Here is a 24,366-nt window from a genome sequence, read left to right on the forward strand (position 1 = left end):
TAGCGGGCGCCAGTCGAGACAAAATCGCTAGTAGGAGTTTGTGAGAAATGGAGGGCGGGCATTCGTGCGAGGCAAACTCCGCCGTGTGATTGGGCGCCTGAGAAGACCGTATCGGCGCGGAGAGATGGCCAAGTCGACATTCATTCGAGAAAATCCGAAGTTGTTTCGAGGATGCGAATGAGAGGGCGCAGGGGATAGATAGTTGGTTGGTGCGAGATGAGTGGTGCACTGGTGGTGAATAATCCTGGTCTTGCTATCTCGTCTCAATCTGCAGGGCACAACGCCATGGTGACATCAGCCTCCAATGACGTAGTCCGGAGCCCTGATCGATAGTTGGATGGCTGAGACAAGACGGAACGAAAGGGTCTGTTGGCGGCAGGTCGACTACGGAAGTTGTACATCTGCGAGAAGACAAGTTAGTATGGTGGATGACTGGATGGGATGAGGTGTGTGAGTAAGGGGGAGAGAAGAGAAGGAGCTTACGTACTCTGCACTCTGAGCATTTCCCGCCCGCGGTGTCACAGCGACCGCGGCATCCCCGAGGCTGGTTCGAGCAGGAGAACATGATGAGAGGGATTCGAGGACGAGCAAGCACTCGGAGAATAATGACGTGGATTTGGTGGAGTGCCAAAGAGGGAGGAATATCAACAAGTCGAAGGGGGTTTTGTGAGGTCGGGATGTGGTATGGAGTATATATCGGTTGGCTGTGCCGCGCAAAGCTGTGTACAGTAGGTTGGTATAGTTGAAAGCAAGGTGTTGTTACAGATGTGTGTGTGTGTGTGTGTGTGTGTGTGTGTGTGTTGAGAGAGGAAAGGAAAGAGACGACGCCAGACGGGATGCTGGAGGGAAATATAGGTAGAAATGAAGTCGAATTCTTAGTAGATACCCAAGGTAGGTCGATGCTAGAGTTATGCTAGAGTTACAGCCTGGGATCCTCCCGGCAGAAGTTACTGCCTGCAATACTCGGCAGGGTGATCGTAATCCTGGGCTGAGATCGCAGGGCTAGTGACGCCTCGTCCCCTGTCGCGGTGTCCAAGTGACACTGACAGGGGTCAAGGGATAGTGAGGATGCCTGAGTTTAGCAGGAACAATAGGCTAATTAGGCAGCGTTGGGCACGGCTAAGCTCGCCATCTTTAGGCCTCGACTAGCCTATTTGTGACCAACTCTAACTACCTTAGGTACCAGGTCGTTAGTGGCCTCGGGCGCTCAGGCTCCCTGGACGCCGATTATTCATTCCACCAAGTTTCAGAAGAAATGAACCGCTTTCGAAACTGGGTGGAAGAGCCCAGAACAGCCAACGGATGTGTCATTCTGTGATCTGCCTGCCTCACTGTCTACATACTGCTTTCAAGGCAACATACCAGGTAACAGCACATCTATCCAGTCAGACACACATCGCTCTGAACACCTTTGGGTGCTCGTGATCATCATCACCCTGCATTTCAATACCCTGTCGCTCTGCGTTACTCTGCATGACTCCGTCAACCAGTATTACTTTTGGTGCCGCGCATATGCGAAGCCATGCTTCTTCCCTCAGCCCACCGTCTTACGTGTCTCCTTGACCGTTCTCACTACGAAATCGTGCCATGCTTAAACGATATACGACTGCTGCCGTACTCTTACTTCGTGACTGATCCCCTACTGGACTTAGTCATTGCAAGGCTCCCGGATTCCCGCTCACACCGGTCCTTTCTTTCGCCTTGTGATCAACCGATTCCGATTCCATCCTCCGATGCTGGTTGCTCGAGAGACCAAAGTCTCACGTGCTGGGTACAAGTATGTATTTCATTCATACGGATCTGCCGGAGCCTCACGGAGTCGGACCTGGCACCATCAGCCGCATGATTGATTATTTGTTACTAGGGCTCGTACTCGTACTCGATGAATCATGCTGCCTTGTGGAACTACTTGTTTCAGTAAAGTGAAGCGCCGCTACGGAGTCTGGTCCGCAACACTGATTAGTTGCCAGAGCGCTGATGAGACCCGTTAACTGTTTGTCAGACCACGCCTCGGTCCGTCCAGGCTCTCTCGGTGGAGTGTCCTCGGTTTAACTAATGGACGGCTTGCGATGGCTGTGCTGACACGCGTTTGTGGTATTCGACCCTAACGAACTACATACCTACCCTGCGAAGGCAGTAGATATTGTCCCTACTGTACCTTGTCACCTGGCCCGCGTCGTGGGATGCGTATTCGCGTCGCAGCTCTCTTCACTGTGCGCATCTTCCGCCGCCGGAACCGCGGTGAGACTGTAATATCTTCAACAGTGAGAGCGCCTGACAGAGAGTTCTCGCTCGCAGCGTGTTCTCTTCCTCCGGAGTATTTGCGCAGCCGAGGCCGACAAAGACTACAATATACTGTAATATCGCTTGAGAGTCCAATCACCAACTCGTTGGAACTTGGTCCCTTGATTTGTACAAGTACACGACCCTTCCTGACTCCTCTCCACCCGCTAGAACATGCACGGAAGCATTCGAAGGCTGTAATGAACTTGTTCGCGTAATCCCTTTTCCACCAATCCCAGACCACACCACACCATGACTAACTACGAACGCCAAATGTTCTTCTGGATTACTGTACAGCAGCAGAAGCAAAAACCCACCCCTTTCTCCTGCTGGCTGAAAGCCACGCAAAATTCTTCCAAGAGAGCGACTTCCCTATCTGGGGCGCCTGTTCTGTCTCGCTAACTGAAATTGTCACCCGTACTCATCACACCAACATCGATCTGATAATCAGCCATCCCCCAATCGCACCAATGACGGATGCTGCCAGCAGTCCATTTCCCTCTCTCGTCAGTGTCAAATAAGCCAAAATTCCCACGGCTAATTCCTTCCTTCGCGCCATTGTCCGTCGGATTTTCCACGACGTGTCGATTTCAAAAGGTGCTCTGTCCGCCTGCCCTGCATCCGACGCTGCCTTGAATGGCACTGTTGCACTCAACGCAACCGGCCGATGATCCGAGGTTGCAAACAGAGGTAGACATGTGTACTTCTGTGGAGTCGCCTGGACACCGTGCCCGTTCTTGAACAAGATCCTATCGCACCAGCTGGGCCATCGGTGCGTTGCCCATGCCCAATCACCCTCTCCGTCCAGAATGACAGGTTTGTCCCCCTTGTGTGCATATTTGTACGTAGGCGGGAAGGTGATCGGTGCTTCGGTCAATCCGTGCAATGTGTTTCCTGCCTTGACCTGCTGGGTGAGTTGGTCCTCCGCGAGCAGATGGCGAAAGTGCTTCGGATCGTCCTCATCCTGCGTAGGCTGAGGGAATCGCTGTTTGACGTCTAATGGCGAAGGCTGCAGGAGTGACGTACGGTAGTTCAGGTCACCGGCGAAGAAGAGGTATGATTTGGGAGAGTAGATGCCACTCTCGGAGATGGTATTCTGTGGTGGATCGGTCGTTGTTCCTTGCAGTAACGGTGCATCTTCGCTTTGCTCATCTTGACGCACGGCCTTCCGGTCCTGGTCTGGCACAAACACAAGTCGTTGCACAATGTTCTTGTAGTCTTCGTTGCGCTGCTCGAGACCGTCCTCCATCGGAGCCAAGTGAGCAGAGACAAAAGTCAGCTGCAGCTCTTGCCCATCGGGTACCTTGTAACCCAGCCGGACGCCGACCGCACCCTTGTTGCCCATTTCACTCACCCCGAGACCAACTCCGGCAGTTTGAAGCCAGGTGAAGTTGTCCGCGACATCGTCTCGAGCAAAAACCATCAACGCCGTCATCCCCAGATTCCTCGTGACGACATTGACATAGCTATGGTCCCTGTTCTTGGATGACGATTTGACCGCTTGGCGCAAAGCGTTGAAGTATGGCGTCAAGAACGATCCACCGAGAAACGAGTAGCTGATGGGTGCGATCTCTTGTAAGGACAACACCACGATCTCTGGAGGCTGCGAGGCTGGTGTTAACGCGTCAAACAAGTAAGGCCCAAAGACGTCAGGCTGGACCAGTGCCCGACCACAGTTGAATGTCAAGAGATAGAGGCTGAGAGCCATGTTGGTGTGATTGTTGCAAATCACCCTATATCATTGTCACGGCTCGGTCTCGATGGCACGAATTCTGCTAGTGGTGTCTAAACAACACTTCTTCCACACCGTACCTGATGAGGACGCAATTGATGTCGAACTAACTAGTGCGTCCTCCGAAGTCGACGTCATCAGCCACCCAAAACTGCCAAGACTGGCAAACAAACATCATTAAATGCTTTATCATCCCTGGGTCGATGTGGCATATGCTCATTTACGAACAGCTTCCAATGCATGCGACAGAGACACTCGACGACTCAAGGACTTTGTTAGACACGGCGTGTGCGACAGTGTCGCGACAAGTGTACTCACAAACATCATTATTTCTCACGGAAGATGTCCGCATAGCGTTATGCAAGAATTGAAGCATCTTTCCCCCGGCCTATAAGACATATACCGCTTTATTGTGACATCTTCCAGTCTTACTGATGTAGGCCCCCCGTGTGATAATGAGTCTGTCAGGCGCTTGGCCTTGCCGTGTGACAGTCAGCCTGGTCGAAATGCGCGCCCAGCGTATCACCATTGGGTCCCTTTTTCTCGAGAAACTCCTTGTTCTGACACCGGGTACATGCTACACGGCCCTGCTGCGTCGTCGACACTCCTTGCTTAGCCGACTATGCGGCTTTTTCCATCCCTACGTTGATCATTTTCTTCGGACTGGTGGTTAGCAGACGAGCGAATTTTTCATTTGGCCTATCGTGCAAAAAGTATTGAGCGCGACTCGTGCTTGCGGGTTCCGGAAACCAGCATTAGGATACGGGGGCTCAATACCCAACGTTCTCCGAGCGCATCCGATTCCCTCCAAAGATTGAACCCTTCACAACTTGGGTGAGTTGTCAAATCTCGGCAACATGGTCGAATTCTCCAGCACCGGGAGATATCCCCTGGAAGATACACTGGGAGCATGGCTGCGGCGTCTGCCACGGCGTCGGCCATGCTCAAAGACGTCAGATCGGCTCAGGGTAAGTTGATCTCGAGCTCGAACTCGAGCTCCCTACAATATTAGCATGGGCTAGTTGTATAGTCCAGCCAGGCGTATCGAGCAAGGTTATGCAAATCACGATATATATGGACACGCATTCCCATGTCGTCCCGCTGAGGTTGCACAAACACGTCTAGGTTTACCTTTGCAGTCTGGGGCTCCAGTGAAACATGCCTCGCAAGTGGTACAATAGTAGCCCGAACAGAACGCCCCTCCACGGGAAACTTATCGTGTACTCTATAAATGTCTCTTCCTCCTCCCCGCCTACTTGGCATTCTGTGCGGTGTGCGGTGTCAGAAGCAATTCGTTTCGTCATATCAAATTGTGCATTGGAACATTCAGCAAAAGGGTATCTAGCTTATTCCACCATCAAGAAGACGCTGCATCAACCAAAAGAAAGACAAACCTGCACATGGACAAAGTTGTAAGATCGCTCATAACGCATACATCGAAACCAATTGGAGTGACACTGTAATGTAGTGACAGGAGAATAAAAGACCCACCACACATCTCACCCCCATTGTGACCAAGTGAACATTTGTCGAAATCCAGCCAGAATCCCCTGGTCTCCCTTCTCTGCTGGCATCAGTTTCATCTTCTTCTCCAACCGAGAACGAGGAAGCCAGATGCCGGCGGTGGAGAGTTCAGAATCCCCCTCTTTAGTCTCAGTTTCAGCTTCAGACTCAGCAACTCTCTCACTGAGCAATGTATTCAACTCCTTCGCTGTCTGGGTATCGAATATTTCGCGGAAAAACGCTCCAACCGTTGGAAAAGCATCTGCACCATATTCGATCATCAATTTGGTCGCGTCCGCCCAAGCCTTTTGCGACGGCGAAATAATCTTCTGATTGTCTCTCATCCAGCTTAGGAAACCATGCCATACAGTACGCTCATTGTACATCTGATTCGGATCTGCGCCACTTTCAAGCAGGAAACGCGTCGTCTGCAGATTGGGCAACTTGAGCTCAATGGCTGCATGTCGATCCCGTCGTAGGGCATAGTCGAGCAAGGGGCGACCTTCCTTCTTTGAAATGGCGTCCGGGTGGCTTCCAATCAAATCTGCCACTGGGTCGAATAGCCCTGTTGAGATGAAAAAGCTGAGCTGATTGTTCTTGTCCCCGGCATCACCTTCTGACCAGTGTGCGGAAGTGAACATTTTGAGGTTGTTCCTGAGATCCAGAGCTTGCACCTCCCGAGAGCGGAGACCTGCTATGTTCACGACATTACTGATATCAAACAGATCTAGTCGTTCTCTCAGTGCGGCGAACAATTCCTCCGGGATCCTAGATCTCGTCATCTCCAAGGCCGAAGCATAAAACAAGAATTCGTCTAGAAGTCGTAAAAAGGCTTCTGCATCCGTGAGTGATTCGAAATTCGGTCCCAACGATCGTATCTGAGCCAAGACTGCGGTGCAGAGACGGAGCTGGCATGGGAATGCTCCCTTGGAGTACTTTTCCAGCTTTTGGCGGACTTCGTCCATGGCCAGAAAATCACGCACCGTCCTGTGAAGGAAATCGACACCGTACATGAAATAGGGGTTGGTCGAATCGGTCCGGTTGACCTCCAGCAAGCCTTTGCTCAGTGCATTTACTCGACGGCTAGTTGAGTTGTATGCGTGTAAGATTGCTGCTTCTCGGTCTTTTCTGAGGAAAGTGACGAGGGCATCTGGCTTATCCTCGTGTATAAATGAGAGAGTTAGCTGCGACAGCCGACGGTCAGTGCACATGGTGAGCTGGAAAAGTTCACTTGACCGTGGAAGATGGAAAGGGTCAATGGTCGACAGCATCTGGTCGAAGTAGAGCTCAAGGTCGGCGGGAATCAGTTCCAGCCGTCTCGTGAGATCGGATATTCCGTCTTCATCTCGCAAACCTTGCGTCAAAGACCGAACTACTAGGTAAACCCACAAGAAGACGCCTGAGGCCTTATCAACAATGTTATCCACTAGAGAGATGCACTCCTCCTCGTACAATTGCTTGAGCACTTCGAACCGCCGGTGCTGAGTGAGCTTCTCACTGACATATTGTCGAATATCTGGACGCGTTAAGTCTTCGAGCCGAAGCATGGGTCCACGGCCAAACGCATCCTCAAATATATTCCAAGGACGACTCGACAGGCAAATCTTCGCATTATCATTGGACGCAAGACTTTGGAGCAATTCGATTAGATTCTCTCGTGTTTCATCAGTGCCGTGAAACTCGTCCAAACCGTCGACAAACAAACAGATCCGGGTGTCCTTGGCAGTATCGCGGAAAAAGGCATCCAGAACATTCAGAAGCTCGGCATCTGTCCACGGTTCCAGGAATTTTGCCCCCAGATCTAATGATCTCCACCTCCACGGCGCAACTGTTTTGATACAGTTGGGGCTGTGTGTGAGGAGTTCGTGTAATAACGTCCGCAAAAGGCCATTCAGCGACTTTTGGATTTCGTTCCCAGGATTCCAGAAGAAGCAGCATGCTGTCAACAGTTTGCTGTTGCCAGCCCAAGCATTGAGGAGGTCCTTAGTCTCGGTAGCTTCGTACAAATATCTCATCAACGTACTTTTTCCTGAACCAGCCTTGCCAGTGATCCAGTACACGTTCTGACCAGGCTCGGTACCATCAAGCCAGCGTGGGAGATTAGTCCACCGATCTTCAAATTCTGCTCTCGGCTCGAATACCCACTTGAAAGTACTGGTGTGCGCTTGGCGGATATTGGATTTACGCTCGGCAATTTGGGTAAAATATAGACTGTCAAGCAGCATTGTGTTGTTGGAGTTCGCCCTGTCTAGGCGCGTCGCTGCCGTCAATGCCAACGCCATACGAGACAGGTCGGTCTCGTTCCTCGCTGACCAGGTTGATTTGAAGGTTTCCTTCTGCTGAATCGAATTGCAGCTAGGCACCAGAGATAATTTGGCGATTTCCCTTTGTATACTGGCTCCCGAGTCTTTGATGGTGGCCAACAGAGTAGCCTCCAGTCGTGCATTAGACTCTTTGATTTGATTGAATTCGGACTCTGAATGAGTACTGGAGAAGATCTCGAATCAGTTCGTGTTTGAAGTGGTAGGTTTAGAATGATTACCTGAGGACGACAAGCAGGTTGACCACAAGCTGCTGACGAGCCTGACTGAGCTTCGTCAGCATCGCCTCGATCTTCTCCTTCTCCCATATTGTCTTGAAGGCCTGTCGAAAGCTCTTCCACCGGGTGCTATTGCCGCGCAGTTTCAGTCGCTCAAGCGCATCCAAGAGTTCTGCAGCGAAGCCCTGGCAGTCTACGACCACAGCCTGCAATGCCTGCTCCTCATATGAGAGGGGTTGATCTTGTTCTTGAGCAGTCCGCCCATTCAGATTCTTCCTTAGGGCCCGTTTGGCTTTGGAGCTGAGGGTGCTATGAAGTCTGCCACTCAGATCTTGAATATTGGCCGCCACTACCTCGAGCTCTTTGTTCTCGACGAGAGAGCCGTCGATGCTTTTGTGGTATTCATTGCCCTTGGAAATTATTCGGCATGAGAAATCAACGAATTGGACGACAGCTGCAGCAATACTCAAGGCATCGAGAGGCGGGATTACCATAGTGGCATCGGACGAGTCGTGCTGAAGTGACGGAGGGACAACGAATACTGGTGGTCATGAAGGCATTAAGTCGTTGATGCGGAAGCTGGAGCTTTCACTACCTGCCCGGTGCACAAGCAACCTGGCTCCAGCAAGACAAAAGTCCTCGAAGGGGTCGTTGGAAAGCAGTGCTCGGCTGCGGCGACGTGTGGCTTGAGGCTATGCATCGTCTGGCCTCCTGCTGCGCCTGAAACAGAGGCGGGCGAAGCGTCTGGGCAGCGACGGCTGAGGTGCGGTGGACGGGTAGGGGCAAAGTTCCGGAGGATGGGATGATCCGACCCGGAGGCTGCCGTTGGTCTCTGGTCGCACAAAGAGGGCCCTCCAGGCAGAACACTGAACTGCCAGATATCATGTACGGATAGAGTGTGGAATTTCCCGTAGAGCGCTCCCGGCGTTTGGATTCGACGGACAGACCAAGAACAAGGCACCGCTGCGACCGAAAAGCAACTGACCACTGAGGCATTCAGACACATTTTCGGCCAGCCTTCGAGTCTCTTCCTACTGCCCATTATTCGTGCTGCAATTTCTTTGGAAGCTCAAACAGCAATGGCTCTAGCCCAGCGAGATGCACAGGAATCGGACATTCCCACGCTTTGCGACATCTTCTTCGCCGCATTTACAAATGATCTCGTCATGTCACAAACTTTCCCGGATGTACCAGACGTTCGAGCCTTTTGGGAAAGTATCTTGAAGAAGGGTTTGGAGGATCCAAAATGTCACACGAGGTGTATCGTCGATACGACACTATCTGGAAGTCCTGTCGTTGCCTACTCGAGATGGATTGCCTGTAACAAGGATGAGGTCCCCCCCGAGGGGCCCTTATACCCTACTGGAGGCAATGTGGAAGTTTGCGAAGCCTTTTTCCCTCAATTGAGGGACAAGAAGCTGGAGATCATGAAGGGCCGGGAGTACTGGTATCTAGGTCTCCTATGCTGCAGACCATCGCACCAAGGCCAGGGAGCCGGACGTATGTTGATGCAATATGGCATTGACCTCGCAGACAAAGAACGAAAAGAAGTCTATGTGGAAGCAAGTCCTCCGGGAGCACCTGTCTACAGGAAGTTTGGATTCAAAGAAGTGGACAGGGTGGTGATGTTTGATGGACAATTTACGGAGCTTTTGATGCTGAGGGACGCTCAGAAGGCGGGTGCATAGACAACACCGCAAACCAAGTACAAACATTATTACATAGATGCTGAGCAGTACAGGGCTCTCCCTGCTCCAGTTGGAGCTTGAACAAGATGGAAAAAACACCTTCAGCACCGTGCAGGACGACTGTGAATTTCCCGAACGATGGACGATTGAGGCTCAGGGAAAAAGGCTCCAGGCTTCGTGTTGTCCAGCCAACGGCCTTCTCAACGTGGATGACGTTACAGTGTAAACATACCACTTTTTTCGCCTGCAGCGGCCGTCAAACACTAACGAACCAGGCCTCACAAACTCCAACTAGGCACAACTCTACCAGCGCACTGATCCCACATCACCTCGAGGCCGTGCGGCTCACTGGGCAACGTCCGGATACATGAATACCTTGACCTGAAGCATCAAATCCCCTCAGCTCCAAAATAATATCTTCCGGCTCTGGCATCACCATCATCTGTTCTTCCAGTCTTCCTACTCCCGACCAAACGTCTCACCACCTGCGATACTTCACAACCACAACGATAATCGGACCATACACTACCAACTACCTCCTACTGTCGCCACCGGCCTAGACGTACCCTACTCCTCACAATGTCTCCAAGCAAGACCTCATTTTCGACCGGCGCACTGGTTGAGCGTTCTCCCAACACCTGCTCCCCGACGAAATCCCAATCACCAGAAAAGACCATGACCAAGCCGAGCTTTGACGAAAAGGCCATGCCGCGCTTCAACTTTGCAGCGCAGCAGTACACTGCCGGACACGGTCAAAGTCAGACATACATTTCACCATCAGACGCCATTGCCAGCCCTACGACGAAGAAGTTGAGTGCGATCAAGGGCAAGAGATTCGCGTATGTTCCTTCCAAAGCCTGCAATCCTTCAGCCATCTCCGACAAATTGAGACAGTACCAGAATTGTGATATTGACTAAGCTCTTCTTCATGACTTCTAGAAACGCAAAGCCACAGACTCTCTTTGCCAAAACACTCGCCAAACAGTCCCTGCAGACTCGACAGACGGAGCAGGCCAACATTCAAGCCTAACTTTGTCTCTTCTCAACATGAGTTCTTTCCTTTAATTATTCCCGTCCCACTGTAAGTGGATGACACACTTCCGCGGTAAAGAGCAGGTGTGTTCGAGGCTGCATCGACGTCGGCCTCACCATCCTTCAAAATCAAGAGAAAGTCAATTTGGGAACCAAGGCGTTTCATTCGGAGGTGATTCTTTCGAGTTTACTGGTGGGAACTTTGTTTCACTGTTGGGATTGCTGGAATAGCAGAAGGCCATTTCCGATCCGTACGGAATAGGCATGACAGAGAGTCACTTGGTGTTGGTGGAGGTGGCGTTGCAACCCTTTGCTTCTCAAAAAGAGGCTATCGCTACTCATTGATCGGGAGCAAGGCCAGGGTCCGATTCAGTACTACTGCGTACCGGAAAAGACTGAACCGAGCATTGCCTGGCTCTCCACCTAGGTAGAGGAAATACAATACAACACCTCCACCCCATTGCAGGCAGATAGCCATCTTCTTGAAAGCACACCAAGCAGGTATTATCAAGATGCCATCCAGTTTGGTCAATCTATGGACACAAGTGACAATCGTGTCTTGCGTGACTTTCTTAAATTCCGAGTGCAGCATCGCGCCACGGCACGGTTTTCAGTAAGCACTCTTCCTATATCCGATCGAAGAATGAGGATCACGGATACATGCAGTAGGTGACTACGATAACGAGGGAATAGGTTGCGTCCACTCAGATCAACGTATAGGAGACGGAGCCCATAGTAACAGTATTAAGTATTATTATTTTTTCCCTGTCACTGCCTGTAATGCAATGTACTTGACGAAGCAAGGGGTACAAAAACCTCCTCGCTTTCATAATGATCTTTGCAACGTCCCGTTGCTTGCTTCTCCCGCGCTAAATCGACTGGAACGAATTCCCCGGGTAAAAAAAAAACTCCCCAGGGTGAAAGTTCAGAGACGTAGGCAACGACGAACCGTCTCTCTCCGTGTGGGTGCCTGTGAGCGTGTGTCTCCACCGCCCATCCTTCCACGGCTTCCACCCCCTTCTTCTCTCCCCTGCCCGATTCTCTCACGCCCTTGGGGACACCTTCTCCTCTTCACTTTCGTTCTTTTGTAAAAATATCATGTCATTTCAGGACCCTTATTTGGCGGCGAACCTGGACCTGGCTCTCAAGGTGGCGCCAAACTTCCACAGGACAAAGATGCCGATGATGCCGCCGACGGTCAAGCCGGCGAGCAGGCTGACGCCGCGGCCGACGCCGAGGTTGTGGAAGAGCGGGCGCGAGAAGTGGATGGCGCCGGCGGCGATGGAACTCCTGGCAAAGTCGTTGCCCGCGAACAGGCTGGCGGCGAACTGCGGGTACGTCAGGGGGATGTAGATGAAGATGCACTGGAACAGGATGAAGATGCCGATGGTGAAGATGACGACGCCGATGGTGGGCACGATCCAGTGGATCTTGGGCGACGAGTTGCCCGTCCAGGCGAAGATGAACAGGCCGACCGGCAGCAGCAGACTGGCGGGCAGTGCGGGGATGAGGCGCCGCTCCGGCTGGCCCAGGCCCATGGTCATGATCTCGGGCTCGAAAACGTACCGCAGATAGTACAGGTAAATGGCGATGGCGATGCTGACGCCGACCGAGATGGACAGGAAAATGAGGCCGATCTGGCCTGCGTTCATGCCGTAGCCGTGCGTGGCGGTGCCCGGGTTGCCGGTCGCGTAGACGAGCGGGAACACCTCGAAGAACGAGTAGAAGATGCTGTACATAAGGGCGGTGTACAGGCTTGTGAACAGCACCGCGGGGTCGAGCGCGTTGATCTGTACGGGCCGCCAGAGGTTGCCGACCACCACCTCGTTGACCGTCAACTTCTCCTGGTCGATCTCGGATTGCGACTTCAGGTTCGGGTTGCCGGTCATCTTGCGCAGACGCTGGGCGCGGCGCAGCAGGATGTTGCTGGCTGACGTCTCTGGGAGCAAGAACAAGAGAGAGATGTAGACGGGAGAGGCGAGCCAGACAATCTCCCACAGCGACCAGTGCCAGTCCTCGGCGGGGACAGAGAAGCCGGAGATGATGGGACCCAGGGCCGGGCCTGCGGTTGCGAATGCCGCCCATCCGGTCAAGAAGTATGGCAACTTGATCAGGGAGTAGATGTCACCAATGGACGCGCCACCAGTTGCCAAACAAGGGCTGCCGAAGAAGCCTTGGAGGAATCGCAGAACCACAAGCGCTGGGAAGCTGTTCACCACGGCTGTCGGAATAGAGATGATGACAAAAATGCCCAGAGTCACCATATACGGTGGGTTGCGGCCGATCAATGGGATCTCGGAGAGCGGTGAAAAAATCAGAGGACCGATGCCATAGCCGAGCACGTACATGGACAGACCGAGCGCTGCGACATTGGGGGACACACCCATCTTCTCGACGATGTAGGGTTCCGAGGGAGTGAAGATGGCCGAACCCATGTACACGGCCAAAGTGTACAGGTAGATTTGGAGGACTACCACCGCTTTCTTTCCGCGCGACCAGTTTTGTGGGTTTTCGGGATCGTCGGTGGTATACCAGTCAACCAATATCGTGCCGTCAGAAGTCACTGCAGGCTTGATTGGTCGGCTGGGTTGAGTCTTTAGTGTTTCTTGTCTCGTCGCATTGGTGTAGGCCTCTTCAAGGTCGGCTCGGGTGTTGACTTGGCTGAGTTCTGGTCGCGTCATGATCTTCGAGAGTGTGCGATCTGATAATGCTGCCACTGATTCACGATCTACGGCAGTGTCCGCTCTCATGAGCGCATCGGGACCAGGCAGATGCTCAAGATCCTTCTCGATTGCAGGTGTAGTCGCCTCTGACCGCGCGGTTTTCGTTTCTGTCTGATAGGACGGAGGGATCTGGAAATTTGACTGTTCTTCCGGGTATTGGAAGTACTGGTTTCTCGTTACCCAGCGGATAAGTTGGCCCACGGGGGCATCCCGCAGGAGGGCGGACATTGTTCTGGAGTCACGCGTAGTTTGATGTGAATAGACTTCGGGGGGGTTTTTATCTCAAGCAAGAGAATGGGAGAGGAGGTAGGTAAGGAGCTAGGCAGGGATAAAATGGTTTGGCCGGTCAGGCTGAGGAGAGAAGACCCTTGCTAAGGAGAATACGTCGCGTGTGACTGATGAAGACGGGCCACCCACAGAGGAGCGATTCACTGGTCCTATATACCTACATTGGCGCTGGAGGTCATACCTGGGATGGAACATCCGAGTCTTTCGATGTCATGGGGATTTCGAATCCGAACTCTTGCAGCCCATGAGTACGTCGGCTTCTGAATAAGCAAGGCGCTACAAGGATCTGCCAAACGCCGTCTAGTGGAGTCGGAGGTAAGCCCAAGTGACACACGGAGCGGCATTGTTTCTTGCAAAAGGCCGGGCACGGACCTCGACGGTCGGTCGAATATTGAATATTGCAAGCCACAAGGGGACGGAGATTAAAAATCTGCTGAAGATCATACAGAATCCGGCCGAACGACGATCGGGGAGGAAGAAAACGCTGGGTGCAAGATGGCGGGAGAGCGATAAATGACCAATCAGGGCAAAGACGCCAGAAAGAAGTCGATGACGGAGGCCAAGCAGAGGCTAAAACTCTAAGCACAGGCTTGGTAAGCACAAGATTATTGGCGGAAATTTGTCAACTAACCTGATACGGCATTTACTTCTGTCCCTTTCACGTGATCTCGCTCTGCCCTGCACAAGAAGTCGCCGTGAGATTGAGACCACATGTCGCGTCTCGAAGTCTCTAGAATCGTTTGCGCGTCCAGGAGAACGAAGTCAGCCTCTCAACCGCTTGCGTGCGTAAACACCGAACATCTAGATTATCCACACACACGATATATTCACCCAGATACAAAGCATGTACCGGTCAACGAAGCACATACGAATACGAAACACATCCATGTCCCCATCGGCAGCGCTTGTAGCAATCAACGCTGGGAAAAAAGATGGTGTTGCTCTTACCAATATATGACCGTCCCACTCTGTCCCTTAGTCAGCGGTCAACGGTGGACGCCGTATCCTGTATGGGCCAATGACAAACTCCTCTCACCCACTCCGTACGGACTACACTCGTATTCGCGACGTTAGAAACGGCGGCGGGCCTTGGAAGCGACTCTGCATGCATACATAAGCGATTATGTAAATGGCCCCCGTGAAATCAAATAGTCCAGGCCTCCACATCGTCGCCTTCGTGTATGAACGGCTCATCAATCTGCTTGATGCCCAGATCTCCACAAAGAACACACTGCTCAGCAACTAGCCCGTCTAGCTCTTGGACTAGCTTCTGCCTTTGCACCCCTACACTTAACCCCTGGTTGACTTCTGTCTGGAGATCTTTGATTCGTTTGCGCTTGCTACTTCCCGAACTCTCCAGGACGCGCTTTCCCAGACAATCGCTGTGGAACGCGTGCTGACAGGGGAAGACGAAGAATTGGCGACTTAAGACCGGCAGAGTGCAAATCCAACACCGCTCACCTGATTCGACAATGGCGTAACGGTGGTCTAGGGCCGCAATTTCTGCCTTGATTTGCTCGGCCGTATGCTGTGACAGGTCCATCTCGTGTTTCAGGCTGTCAATGTGCCGTGAATATTCTTCCAGTGCTTCGCATATCTCTTCCTTGAAGTCGTCAATGACCACAAAATCCGGAAACAGCGGGATAAGATCTTCGATTCTGAGTAGTTCACAGCGTTTCAAGAAATTGATGGCTTCCTTGATGGATTCGGCCTCTTTGATCTTCTTCTCCGCAATCAAGAGCCAGAGCTTCTTCCTCAACTTATCATTCCCCTCGAGTCGATCGGCCACAATGGCCGCCAAGTCGATGTCGTCGTGCTGCAAGGCAAGCTGCACAGCTTGCTGATACTGTCCCATGGTACTGTAGATATGCACACAGGACTGGACACGGTCATGTTGAATGCAGAGCCGTAATGCAAAGTCGGCATCGTAAAGTGGAGGTGACGGTTGACTTTCGAGATACCCCAACAACGCACTCTCCGACGGTGAAGGGTGCGACGCCATGATCGAGATGAGAGCATTGTGGACTGAAGCTGGAACCTCGAAATTGTTGCTCACCACGAAATTCAGATACCGAACCGCCTGGTTCTGTGCCAGCGGTACATTGGCCGTTTCGTTGTACGCTAACAGTGCTGGAATCAACTTTTGTGCGTCCAGATTACTTCGTCGAACCAGGATCTCGACCAGTCCGGTCGGTACATGGATCATCAGGACATTGCTATATCGGTAGAATGTCTCGGGGTTGGTCTGCTTGTTCAGCACCGAGAGTGCTTCGTTCCATTTCTCTCGTTGCACCCAATACGAGAGAACATAGTCGTAGTCTGTGATTGTGTTGGCGAAAAAGAGTAATTCGTCCTCTCTGTCATGGCTGGATACAACTTCGTATACCGTTTTGGCGTCTAGGTCTGCTTTGTATTTGGTGACGAATTCTTGGAACTCGCTTCGTGTTTGTTCCAGGTCTCGTTTGGCACCACCAGCGTCGGTATTCTCGAGCAGCTCCGCTTTGGTGGCCACCATGTCATCGAGAGAGTTCAGCTTGGCCATGAAAATTTGTATGAGCCACGTTGCAACCATCACTCTCTGCATGACCGATGACTTCTTGTATGCACCAAGCTTGGTCATCAAGTATTTTCTAAGGGCGTCATCTTGTGCGTTGTCGATAAGTGACAGACAGACCTCTTCAAAAGCTTTACTGCTTCTTCCCCATACACTCGCAGCCTCCATGTATTGTCCTTTGCTTGATAGGTAGTCTCCAGATGCCGTAGCAACAGAGTCTTTCTGTGTCGCTCCTCTGGCATATCTCAACGCAGCGTCATAGTCCTGATTCTGTAACATGATCTTCCAGATGTCTCGTTCTTCGTCATTCGCCACGATTTCGAAGATCTCCTGGCTTGTGAAGAGCCAGAAAGTGTTCTTCTTTTGATCTGACACAAGGCCGAGTGCACTCTGGCCGGGTTCCAGTACAGCTTGGTCGTAGACAACACTGCCATCGAGGCGGTTGACAGCGACGATTCGACCTTCCACAAGTGCCAGAACGTGCCATTGCGAAAGAATAGCCGATACTATAGGATCTTGTATCAATTTCCTGCCGCCACGAGCAGACATCGTTTCCGGGAAGATAGAGCGAGGATGTAACTTTGCGTCTTGGAAAATCCTGTTGCCTAGGTCGGCGGTGGCCGGGGTAGTCAGAAGTTCGCCTGTCAGGACGCCCTGAGAATACAACCAACCGAAGCTCCTTTCCTCCTCTGATCCAGCTTCGGGAGATTCTGGGGACACCGACAAGGAAGATGGGGCTGTCGAGGATGCGCCGTTCGTCGCATGAATAACGGGCTCTTCCTTGGAGAACAAGTCTGTATATAGTGAGGTTGAGCCTTCCTTACCCCGTCCTGCAGTCTTGCCTATCCAATGATACAGCTTCGAACGTGACGCGACAATTACTCTTCGCGTATCTGACTTCCCTTGGATAGACTCCGCCCATAGACCTGTCACGGCGCCTTCCGGAATCTTCCAGACATTGGCCGAGTATCGTTCTTCGCGGCGGTAGAATTCGGACGCTGGCTCAATATAGATCTCGTATATGTTCCCGTCTGTTGCTCCGACAAGAATCTCACGTGTGGACGCTGTCGGCTGGGATGGATTCCAGGCAACAGATTCGATGAGGACACCTTTTAGCCTGGACAGAGACTTTGGTTGTTTAGACTGGCTATGAAGATAGAAGTTCTCGCCAAGGGTTGTACTGATAATGAGGTGGGAGGCAGAAGGGTCTAGGAACATGCGTCGAATAAGGCCAACCTCGCTGGTCTTCTTTGGCAGGTCAACATCTGAGGCCAAGTTGTTAGCTGGCTGCATCAGCACGGAGTGGGCTTGTATGAACCATCAATATCCGACGGACTCTCCAGGTCTATCCTTAGGATCCGCCCTGTCGCAAGAGCAAGAATCAAAACGTTGTTTGCAACTTGGCCTGCCACGAAGTCCGAGGCGATGTTGAACTGCAACTGTACCCGTTCGACATTGAAAATGGGCAGGCTTGTCTCGACACCTCCCCGGGCGAGGCCTTGAGCCACATATCCTTCGTCGAGATCCAGCGCCATGGCGCGCGGCAATCATCAGGCTCAGCGCATTGTTAACGGCGATATATGGCGGGAGAAGGTCGGTGGGCCCGGCTGCATTCGATAGCCAAACACTGAGCAAAGGGCGCGTTGGTGGAAGAACAGTCAAGGTCGAAGCAAGGGACCTGCGCAGACACACGTGGGAAGGCTGCGTCATCGCACGTGACAATGCTTTGAAGCAATGATGACTAAGCAGTTCATTCTATGAGCCCTGGCTGAGGCGGAACAAAGATATTCGACATTCCATACAAGTCCACGCCTAGGATCTGGGAGAATGACCCTAGTCACACTCTTGCGTGCAAGCACGGAGCGGCAGAGATGTTTCAGGAGATGCAGCTGTCCAGAAATCCATGTTGACACCCTCAGAAGTAATGTTCGACAGAGCCATGAATGATCCTGGCTCCTTGCTCAAAAGACTCCCCCATGAGAAGTCTTTCTTACCAGTCGATATCGCTGCGGCGTATGTTTCGTCGATAAGACACAGACAGAACGCCATTGACTGTGATATGGCTGCTGAAATCGATGGCTGATGCTGCCGAACATGCTACGGTAAGGCCACCTGTGAAAACAGCCTATTTATTCATGTCTCGTCATTTTCCCCCTGGTGCTCACCACGATGTTCTTCGGGTCAGTATCATGGCCCGTCTCTCTCGGCCTCGCAATCCGCCAGGATGGTGCTTGCTCATTCTTGCCGTCTTAATGGTCCTCCGCCAGATTATCGCCTTCATCGACGTCAAGCCTGTGATGGAAGAGTTCAATATCCGTGATGAGAACTCGGTGCGCTTGATGGGTAAGTTATTCAATAAATCTTTGGTTAACTTTCGAAGCTGCAAAGTTTTTCAAGACTGATGATGACTGAACCCCGCGAAGCTTTCTGTATGGGCCTGGTCGGCTTGTACAACATCATTGGTGCGCTGGAAGACAATTGGAATGTCTACTGGTTCTCGCTGCTATCCAGGATTGTGGGCTCGGTCGTAATGTACACTCTCAAGGGTGGTTGGGAGAATTTGGCACATATCGAAGTTGCGACCGCTGTTATCCTGGCTGCTTGCATGTGGTGGACTTGAGGACACAAGTTTCACAGAGTACTCGGCGAAGCATCCCACGAGTCAACTGCCACAAGACTGCCTCGTCCTTCAACTGCTTTACACTAGGTGGACGAGACGATGTCAAAACAAACACAGATATGAATTTTCACACTTTACAGTCGGAGGGATCATCAGCTAAACTTGTATGAAGGATCTAATCCTTCCACAGTACCTGTTTCACCTCTGTGCATCCAGGCCTCATGGTTTGCTGACTCTGAGTCCTCGCGTACTCCAGAAAACATTTTCCCGGGAAAGTCACTGATGCTTTGCCTGAACCCTCCTGAGCAACTCTTTGGTTGCGGACATTGCTTTGCCCTCGGCCTCGCCATAGGCAATACAAGTTTGAAGTAGTTCCTGGTCCTGGACGTTAACCTTGCCGCCATGGTGGTACCTGTTGAAGTCGGGCCAGTCCATAGGAAGCATTGCTTTCTGTATACCGACAAACTGATTCTTCAGCCCCTCAGCCGTCGTGGATTCGATCATCTTCTGTCCTGCCTGCCCCAACAGCTTCAGCCCTTGAATATCCTTTACTGAATCGACAGCAAGGGTCCACAGTTCTCCATTCGGATCAACATCTTCGTAATCCGGCCAGCCCAACAGATCAGACACCGCCAGGAGAGGGAAGTTAGGCACAGACATTGCGGCAAGTTGCTCTGGGGATACAATATCACACTTCGACAGTCCACTGGCATTGTACAGCTTCGCAAAACCCTCCGCCACCGCCGGGCCACTGTCATCGGCGAAGAACCCGACCCCAAGTTTGTCGGTGTACGCCTGGTCGGCCTGCTGCAAGAGCTTTGGGTCCGTTCCTTCGTGCAGACGGCATGTTACGTTCTTGGGTTCATAGGAGTGTATGATCAGTTGGCAAGTGGTTACTTGTTCGCCGTTGATGCCGGAGGTCTCCAAGAACCAGGGTCTAAGGTCGATAAAGACTGTGCCGATCAGGACACGCGTTTTTGTCCCGCGCACCGCCTCCCCCATTGTCTTTACCAGGTTCACACCAGTTTCGCTTTTCAACACGTGGCCATCGAGCGTGATCAGGATGTAATCGTAGTTTGCGCCAATCATCTTTGCGGGGTCTGTGATGAACTTGTAGTCCTTGTATATCTTGAGCTGATGGTCATCGAACGAATAGAGTAACTGAGGGCGGCTCAGGATTTCTGCCCGATGCGGTCGAACCAGGAAGGTGACGTCGGAGCCTCCCAGCGTGAGGATGTATCCTGTGACCAGGCCCATGGCGCCTGCGCCAACTATGAGCACACGAGGCCTTGGTTGTTCAGTCATGGTGTTGGTGTTTGAAGATGAATGGACCCGTTCCCGCTTTGGCTGGGCTTTGGTTTTAGACAGGTTTGCAGATCAATCCAGAAGCAGTCGGCGAGATGGCTGCACCTTTTAAATTGGCTGTCGTCTGAGGTTTTATAGTCATCTATGGACAGTCACCCCTCAAGTCTCCTGAGCGAGGCTCTGCTGAAGCCCTGATGGTTCGGCCGACCGCAGATCGGACGAACTTCGTCCGTCCAAAGCTGTACGAGTACTTGCTCAGTCATCTTTACCGCATACCACAACCGTGTGCAAGTATAACTCAGCTTCTTGCGCATGAGACAAAACATGCTGCAGAACCATCTGAGTTTTAGAAGTCTCGCACGCATGAAGAGGCTGAATGAGGAGGCGTATCCAGGATAAATTCCCCTTCCTCCGGAAACGAGGCTGACCCCTGGGCCCACATCCTCTACATTACCCACCCGTGCAAAGACAAATCCGGGTTGCGGACTATATAATTCAGTGTCCCTCGAGAATCGGTGGCGGGAGATGCTATGCTCAATGATTATCCTACTATCGCCCAGGCGGAGGTTCGATGTGCCTGGCAGATTAGATCTCCAAAAATTCGGCCGGCGGCTGCAATCCTCCAGATCAGAGAGGTGCAAAGTTGATGAAGGATTCACTGACGACGTCTTCCACGCGTGTTGCAGCGGGCGAAGTGTCTGCCGTGCATTGATATCATGAACATTCATGCACGTTACTTGCCATGCTAACTTTTGAATATGAATTCATTTTCCAATTTCACCTGAGATTGTCCCTGAACGCCAACGCAGATGTCGGATTTGCAATTTGGGTTGAACACATACACGCCCTCTCTTCCTCTTCTGTGCCTCGACATTCCTAATCCAACGATATGTACAAAGTCCAGTGTTTAGGCCTTACTGCTTTTCTCAATACTGTCTTCAAACTCCACAGCTTCTTCGACAATTTGGTCAGTCAGCCCGGGAACAGTCACGTCTGGTAGGTATTTGCTATGGCTTTCGCGGTGCGTGGCAGGCCCAACCATGAACTTGTGGGCCTTGTCGGTGAGATCATCAGTCAAGCCTGGGCCGGTGCCCTTAGCTCTCCTCATGAACTCATGAGCAGCCATTGCTGCATCGTCAGTCACTCCGCTGCTAGAGCGACGAATGGTGCCCGCCATGAAGTCGTGTGCGGATTTGGCAACGTCATCAGAAATACCGCTGCTCGAGCGACGGCGGGTGCCGCCCATGGGAGGAGACGTAGCTCCCGCTGTGGCTGGTACGGCTTGTTTGGAAGTCATCTTGGTTTGCACTGAGGTGTGTGGAAATATGGGCAGGGTATCTGCAAGCAACAGGTCAATATCACTGGGTCTTTGGATCAACAACGGATCTAGAAATCCAGATGAAGTCAGCGCAGACAGCTGATGTATATAGGTCGTATGAGCCACGTCCGGAGGGGCTGTCGTGTGCTCAATGGCCAGGGGTACAGAACGCGGGGTTGTTCTTCTAAGAAGTTCTAAGCTCGTGTTGGAGCTGGTAATGAGCGGCGTGACACCGGGATAGCCATTCAATCATTCGCCATGGAGGATGAGGATTGTGGTGTGAGCGGAAAGGTATCCCTCGATGACGTGGAATGTGCTCGATTGTCCAGAACATCGCTTTCATGATGGCTTTAGTTGCCTTGAGCTTCTCATGGGCATCCGCAGAGTCTGTGTGCGCGTGTCAGAAGGATGATCGGCCTCTTCCACCGCTAACGAGGTCAAGATGTACGTCGCTTCAGTGTCCCATGCTGCATTCACACATCATCCAGCCGTAGAAGACGACGACGACGATCGCAGCGATAAGTGATGGCCTCGTTGATAGGGAGTTCAGGCGAAGGAAATGGCCCCGAGGGATTTCCGGGGCGCAAGACGCCTTATCACCATAAACGGATCCCACCAATTTCTCACCTCATCACACTCGCCATTCGACCCGTGGCAGAGAAAGCCGTCTGATTAAGATATTGACATTATATTGCCATGTTTTATCCGCGATACTATGGGTTGATCTCCGAAAATGCCCTTCGTCTTGTTTGACGCCTTCCGGTCCCGGCCCCAGAAAAATGGCCGATAAGACCGCTCAGCCTTCCGAGTCTCCATGATACAAACCGCGACGCAACATCCAGTACTTACCACGACAATAAATGAACAAAACTCGAACGTTTCCGACTTTTAGAACTTCTACTCCTTGGGTATCCACCGGTTAGAACCAGCTTCGCCTATATGGTATAGTCAAACAGCACTCCGGCTTCACGGTAACAAATTATCCACCTCCACTACGATAGTGCGACAGTACGACCATCTACCGCCATCCAGCAAGTTCAAGTCACCCCATGATGGAATCGACTTCGACAAGCGGCACGCAAACCCCAATATCGACAGCGTCATCCGCGACTCAAGGGACAAGCACATCCAGCGTCTCCGACTCAGAATCAACTCCTGTGGGCCGCGTCAAGCCCCTGGACTTTTCCGCATTACAGCAATTCTTCCCGGACCACTCCTCGTCACCACTGTGGTATATCTTAACGACGGCGATTCTACTGTCCTTTCACAAAGAAAAGCTAACGGGCGATCTGTGGGCGTATCTGTTCTCCCGTACGAGTCCTCTGCCCGCCAGATCCCAAGCTCCGGCTCGCAACGAAGACGACCTGCTCGCCATTGCACGGCGCATTCGAGAATCTTGCCTCAAGGCCAGTACGCTTGTGGGCTTTCCCAGGGTAAGGAACCAACGCCCGTCCCTATTGACGATATTTTCTTACACGAAGCTATACTCGCGAGCTAACTTGATCTCCATTTCGTCTGATCCAGGCCATCAACGCTCTCTTTTCGCTGTCTACATCAATCAACACCACTGCTCCGACACTTTCAAACATTCTCGCATCCGACACGTCATTGCGCGCCCCTCTGGACGCGACCACAAAATACGACCGTGGTCTCACGTTCTTCAAGCAAATCTACACGAAGCACACGTCCCGCGTCCTCTCCGCAATGGACAGCACGTCCGGCGGCGATCTCACGCATTTTGCCATCAACTGTATCTACGGCGAATTGCTGAGCGAACACACCATCATTGGCGCCCAGGAGACGGGACTGCTTGAGTTCGTGTGCTGTCTCGCGGATGGATGTGGGCCGCAGGCTAAAGGGTACGTTTTCCTTCCGCCTCTCGGGGTTTTCGTTGTCATTGTCGTTTTCGTTTTCGTCGCTGTTGTAATCATCCGGGGTGGTAGAAATAGCAAGCTGACAAATACTCTTCTCTTGTGTGGGTATAGACATTTCTTCGGCTCTCTGAACCTCGGCGCAAGTAGCGACACACTCCGAGCTTCGGTGGAACTCACGGAAGAGGTAGCACGACAGTTACAGTTAACGTGTCCATGGAAAGACCCGGACGTGCTTGAGGAGTTTAAGTTTCTTGATAGAGTCATGCGATCTTGAGCTCCGGCTCTGTACCTGCTGTCGTCGAAGGGGACAGAGTGGAGGGCTTATAGTGAACTGACCTATTCGGTCACTACTAGCGACTCAGACTCAGACTTCCACAGTTGGACATTGTCAAGGCTCTGATGAAGTCGAAGGCTGTCTGCGGTGAAATCTCTCGGGGCTACTACAGTGGTTGTTTTCACATTTGCAGCTACGGTGGTCGCTGGTTCAGACGTTAGCAACATCACAGTCTCCCCCCCTCGCCACGGCAATAGGCTGCCGGACGCATCGCACCCTTTGCGGCGAAGTTGAGATGACTACTGATTGGTCTACAGACCGCAAGACGGCGAGAAGGTTCAGTCTATCTGGAAACGTACGGAACCAGGTATCGGTGCCAGATGGCGATCTTACTAATCGCCTTACTACTCTCTCCTAACTACCTTGGAGAACCCCACTAGGCTGTACGTGTCAGGGGGAGGATCAAGCATCATGCATGCATGTATATCGAGTAATACGAATGCCATACAGTGTTTCTCACAGGTATTTTGCTGCAGCCAGACCCTTCATATCATAGTGGTTCGCAGTGCTCCTTGAGAACCCGCAAGCATCGTTCACCTCAGGATACCGGCGCTTCGTGATTTGCATCATGGT

General features: G+C 52.0%; 10 protein-coding genes across 10 annotated transcripts; 4 read left to right on the top strand and 6 right to left on the bottom strand.

Annotated features, from left to right (window-relative positions):
* Positions 1 to 2,707: 2,707 nt before the first annotated feature.
* PV08_09746 (uncharacterized protein) lies at positions 2,708 to 3,991 on the bottom strand (the record flags this gene model as incomplete). Its single annotated transcript, XM_016384062.1, has 1 exon — positions 2,708 to 3,991. One exon carries the CDS (start codon positions 3,989 to 3,991, stop codon positions 2,708 to 2,710), a length of 1,284 nt encoding a protein of 427 aa, XP_016232685.1.
* Positions 3,992 to 5,514: 1,523 nt separating this feature from the next.
* Positions 5,515 to 8,551, bottom strand: PV08_09747 (uncharacterized protein; the record flags this gene model as incomplete). Its single annotated transcript, XM_016384063.1, has 2 exons — positions 5,515 to 8,005; positions 8,061 to 8,551. The coding sequence occupies 2 exons, from the start codon at positions 8,549 to 8,551 to the stop codon at positions 5,515 to 5,517; spliced, it is 2,982 nt and encodes a 993-aa protein (XP_016232686.1).
* A 585-nt stretch (positions 8,552 to 9,136) lies between these two features.
* PV08_09748 (uncharacterized protein) lies at positions 9,137 to 9,745 on the top strand (the record flags this gene model as incomplete). Its single annotated transcript, XM_016384064.1, has 1 exon — positions 9,137 to 9,745. The coding sequence occupies one exon, from the start codon at positions 9,137 to 9,139 to the stop codon at positions 9,743 to 9,745; it is 609 nt and encodes a 202-aa protein (XP_016232687.1).
* A 579-nt stretch (positions 9,746 to 10,324) lies between these two features.
* PV08_09749 (uncharacterized protein) lies at positions 10,325 to 10,775 on the top strand (the record flags this gene model as incomplete). Its single annotated transcript, XM_016384065.1, has 2 exons — positions 10,325 to 10,638; positions 10,685 to 10,775. The coding sequence occupies 2 exons, from the start codon at positions 10,325 to 10,327 to the stop codon at positions 10,773 to 10,775; spliced, it is 405 nt and encodes a 134-aa protein (XP_016232688.1).
* A 1,117-nt stretch (positions 10,776 to 11,892) lies between these two features.
* PV08_09750 (uncharacterized protein) lies at positions 11,893 to 13,728 on the bottom strand (the record flags this gene model as incomplete). The annotated part of the gene is made up of 1 exon (XM_016384066.1): positions 11,893 to 13,728. One exon carries the CDS (start codon positions 13,726 to 13,728, stop codon positions 11,893 to 11,895), a length of 1,836 nt encoding a protein of 611 aa, XP_016232689.1.
* A 1,204-nt stretch (positions 13,729 to 14,932) lies between these two features.
* On the bottom strand, positions 14,933 to 17,877 carry PV08_09751 (uncharacterized protein; the record flags this gene model as incomplete). The annotated part of the gene is made up of 2 exons (XM_016384067.1): positions 14,933 to 17,607; positions 17,661 to 17,877. The coding sequence occupies 2 exons, from the start codon at positions 17,875 to 17,877 to the stop codon at positions 14,933 to 14,935; spliced, it is 2,892 nt and encodes a 963-aa protein (XP_016232690.1).
* Positions 17,878 to 18,531: 654 nt separating this feature from the next.
* PV08_09752 (uncharacterized protein) lies at positions 18,532 to 18,962 on the top strand (the record flags this gene model as incomplete). The annotated part of the gene is made up of 2 exons (XM_016384068.1): positions 18,532 to 18,685; positions 18,766 to 18,962. 2 exons carry the CDS (start codon positions 18,532 to 18,534, stop codon positions 18,960 to 18,962), a joined length of 351 nt encoding a protein of 116 aa, XP_016232691.1.
* Positions 18,963 to 19,238: 276 nt separating this feature from the next.
* On the bottom strand, positions 19,239 to 20,267 carry PV08_09753 (uncharacterized protein; the record flags this gene model as incomplete). Its single annotated transcript, XM_016384069.1, has 1 exon — positions 19,239 to 20,267. One exon carries the CDS (start codon positions 20,265 to 20,267, stop codon positions 19,239 to 19,241), a length of 1,029 nt encoding a protein of 342 aa, XP_016232692.1.
* A 907-nt stretch (positions 20,268 to 21,174) lies between these two features.
* Positions 21,175 to 21,564, bottom strand: PV08_09754 (uncharacterized protein; the record flags this gene model as incomplete). The annotated part of the gene is made up of 1 exon (XM_016384070.1): positions 21,175 to 21,564. The coding sequence occupies one exon, from the start codon at positions 21,562 to 21,564 to the stop codon at positions 21,175 to 21,177; it is 390 nt and encodes a 129-aa protein (XP_016232693.1).
* A 1,073-nt stretch (positions 21,565 to 22,637) lies between these two features.
* PV08_09755 (uncharacterized protein) lies at positions 22,638 to 23,733 on the top strand (the record flags this gene model as incomplete). The annotated part of the gene is made up of 3 exons (XM_016384071.1): positions 22,638 to 23,018; positions 23,110 to 23,444; positions 23,571 to 23,733. The coding sequence occupies 3 exons, from the start codon at positions 22,638 to 22,640 to the stop codon at positions 23,731 to 23,733; spliced, it is 879 nt and encodes a 292-aa protein (XP_016232694.1).
* Between the last annotated feature and the right edge of the window lie 633 nt (positions 23,734 to 24,366).

Source organism: Exophiala spinifera (genome assembly GCF_000836115.1).
Source record: "Exophiala spinifera strain CBS 89968 unplaced genomic scaffold supercont1.7, whole genome shotgun sequence".
Lineage (NCBI taxonomy): Eukaryota > Fungi > Ascomycota > Eurotiomycetes > Chaetothyriales > Herpotrichiellaceae > Exophiala > Exophiala spinifera.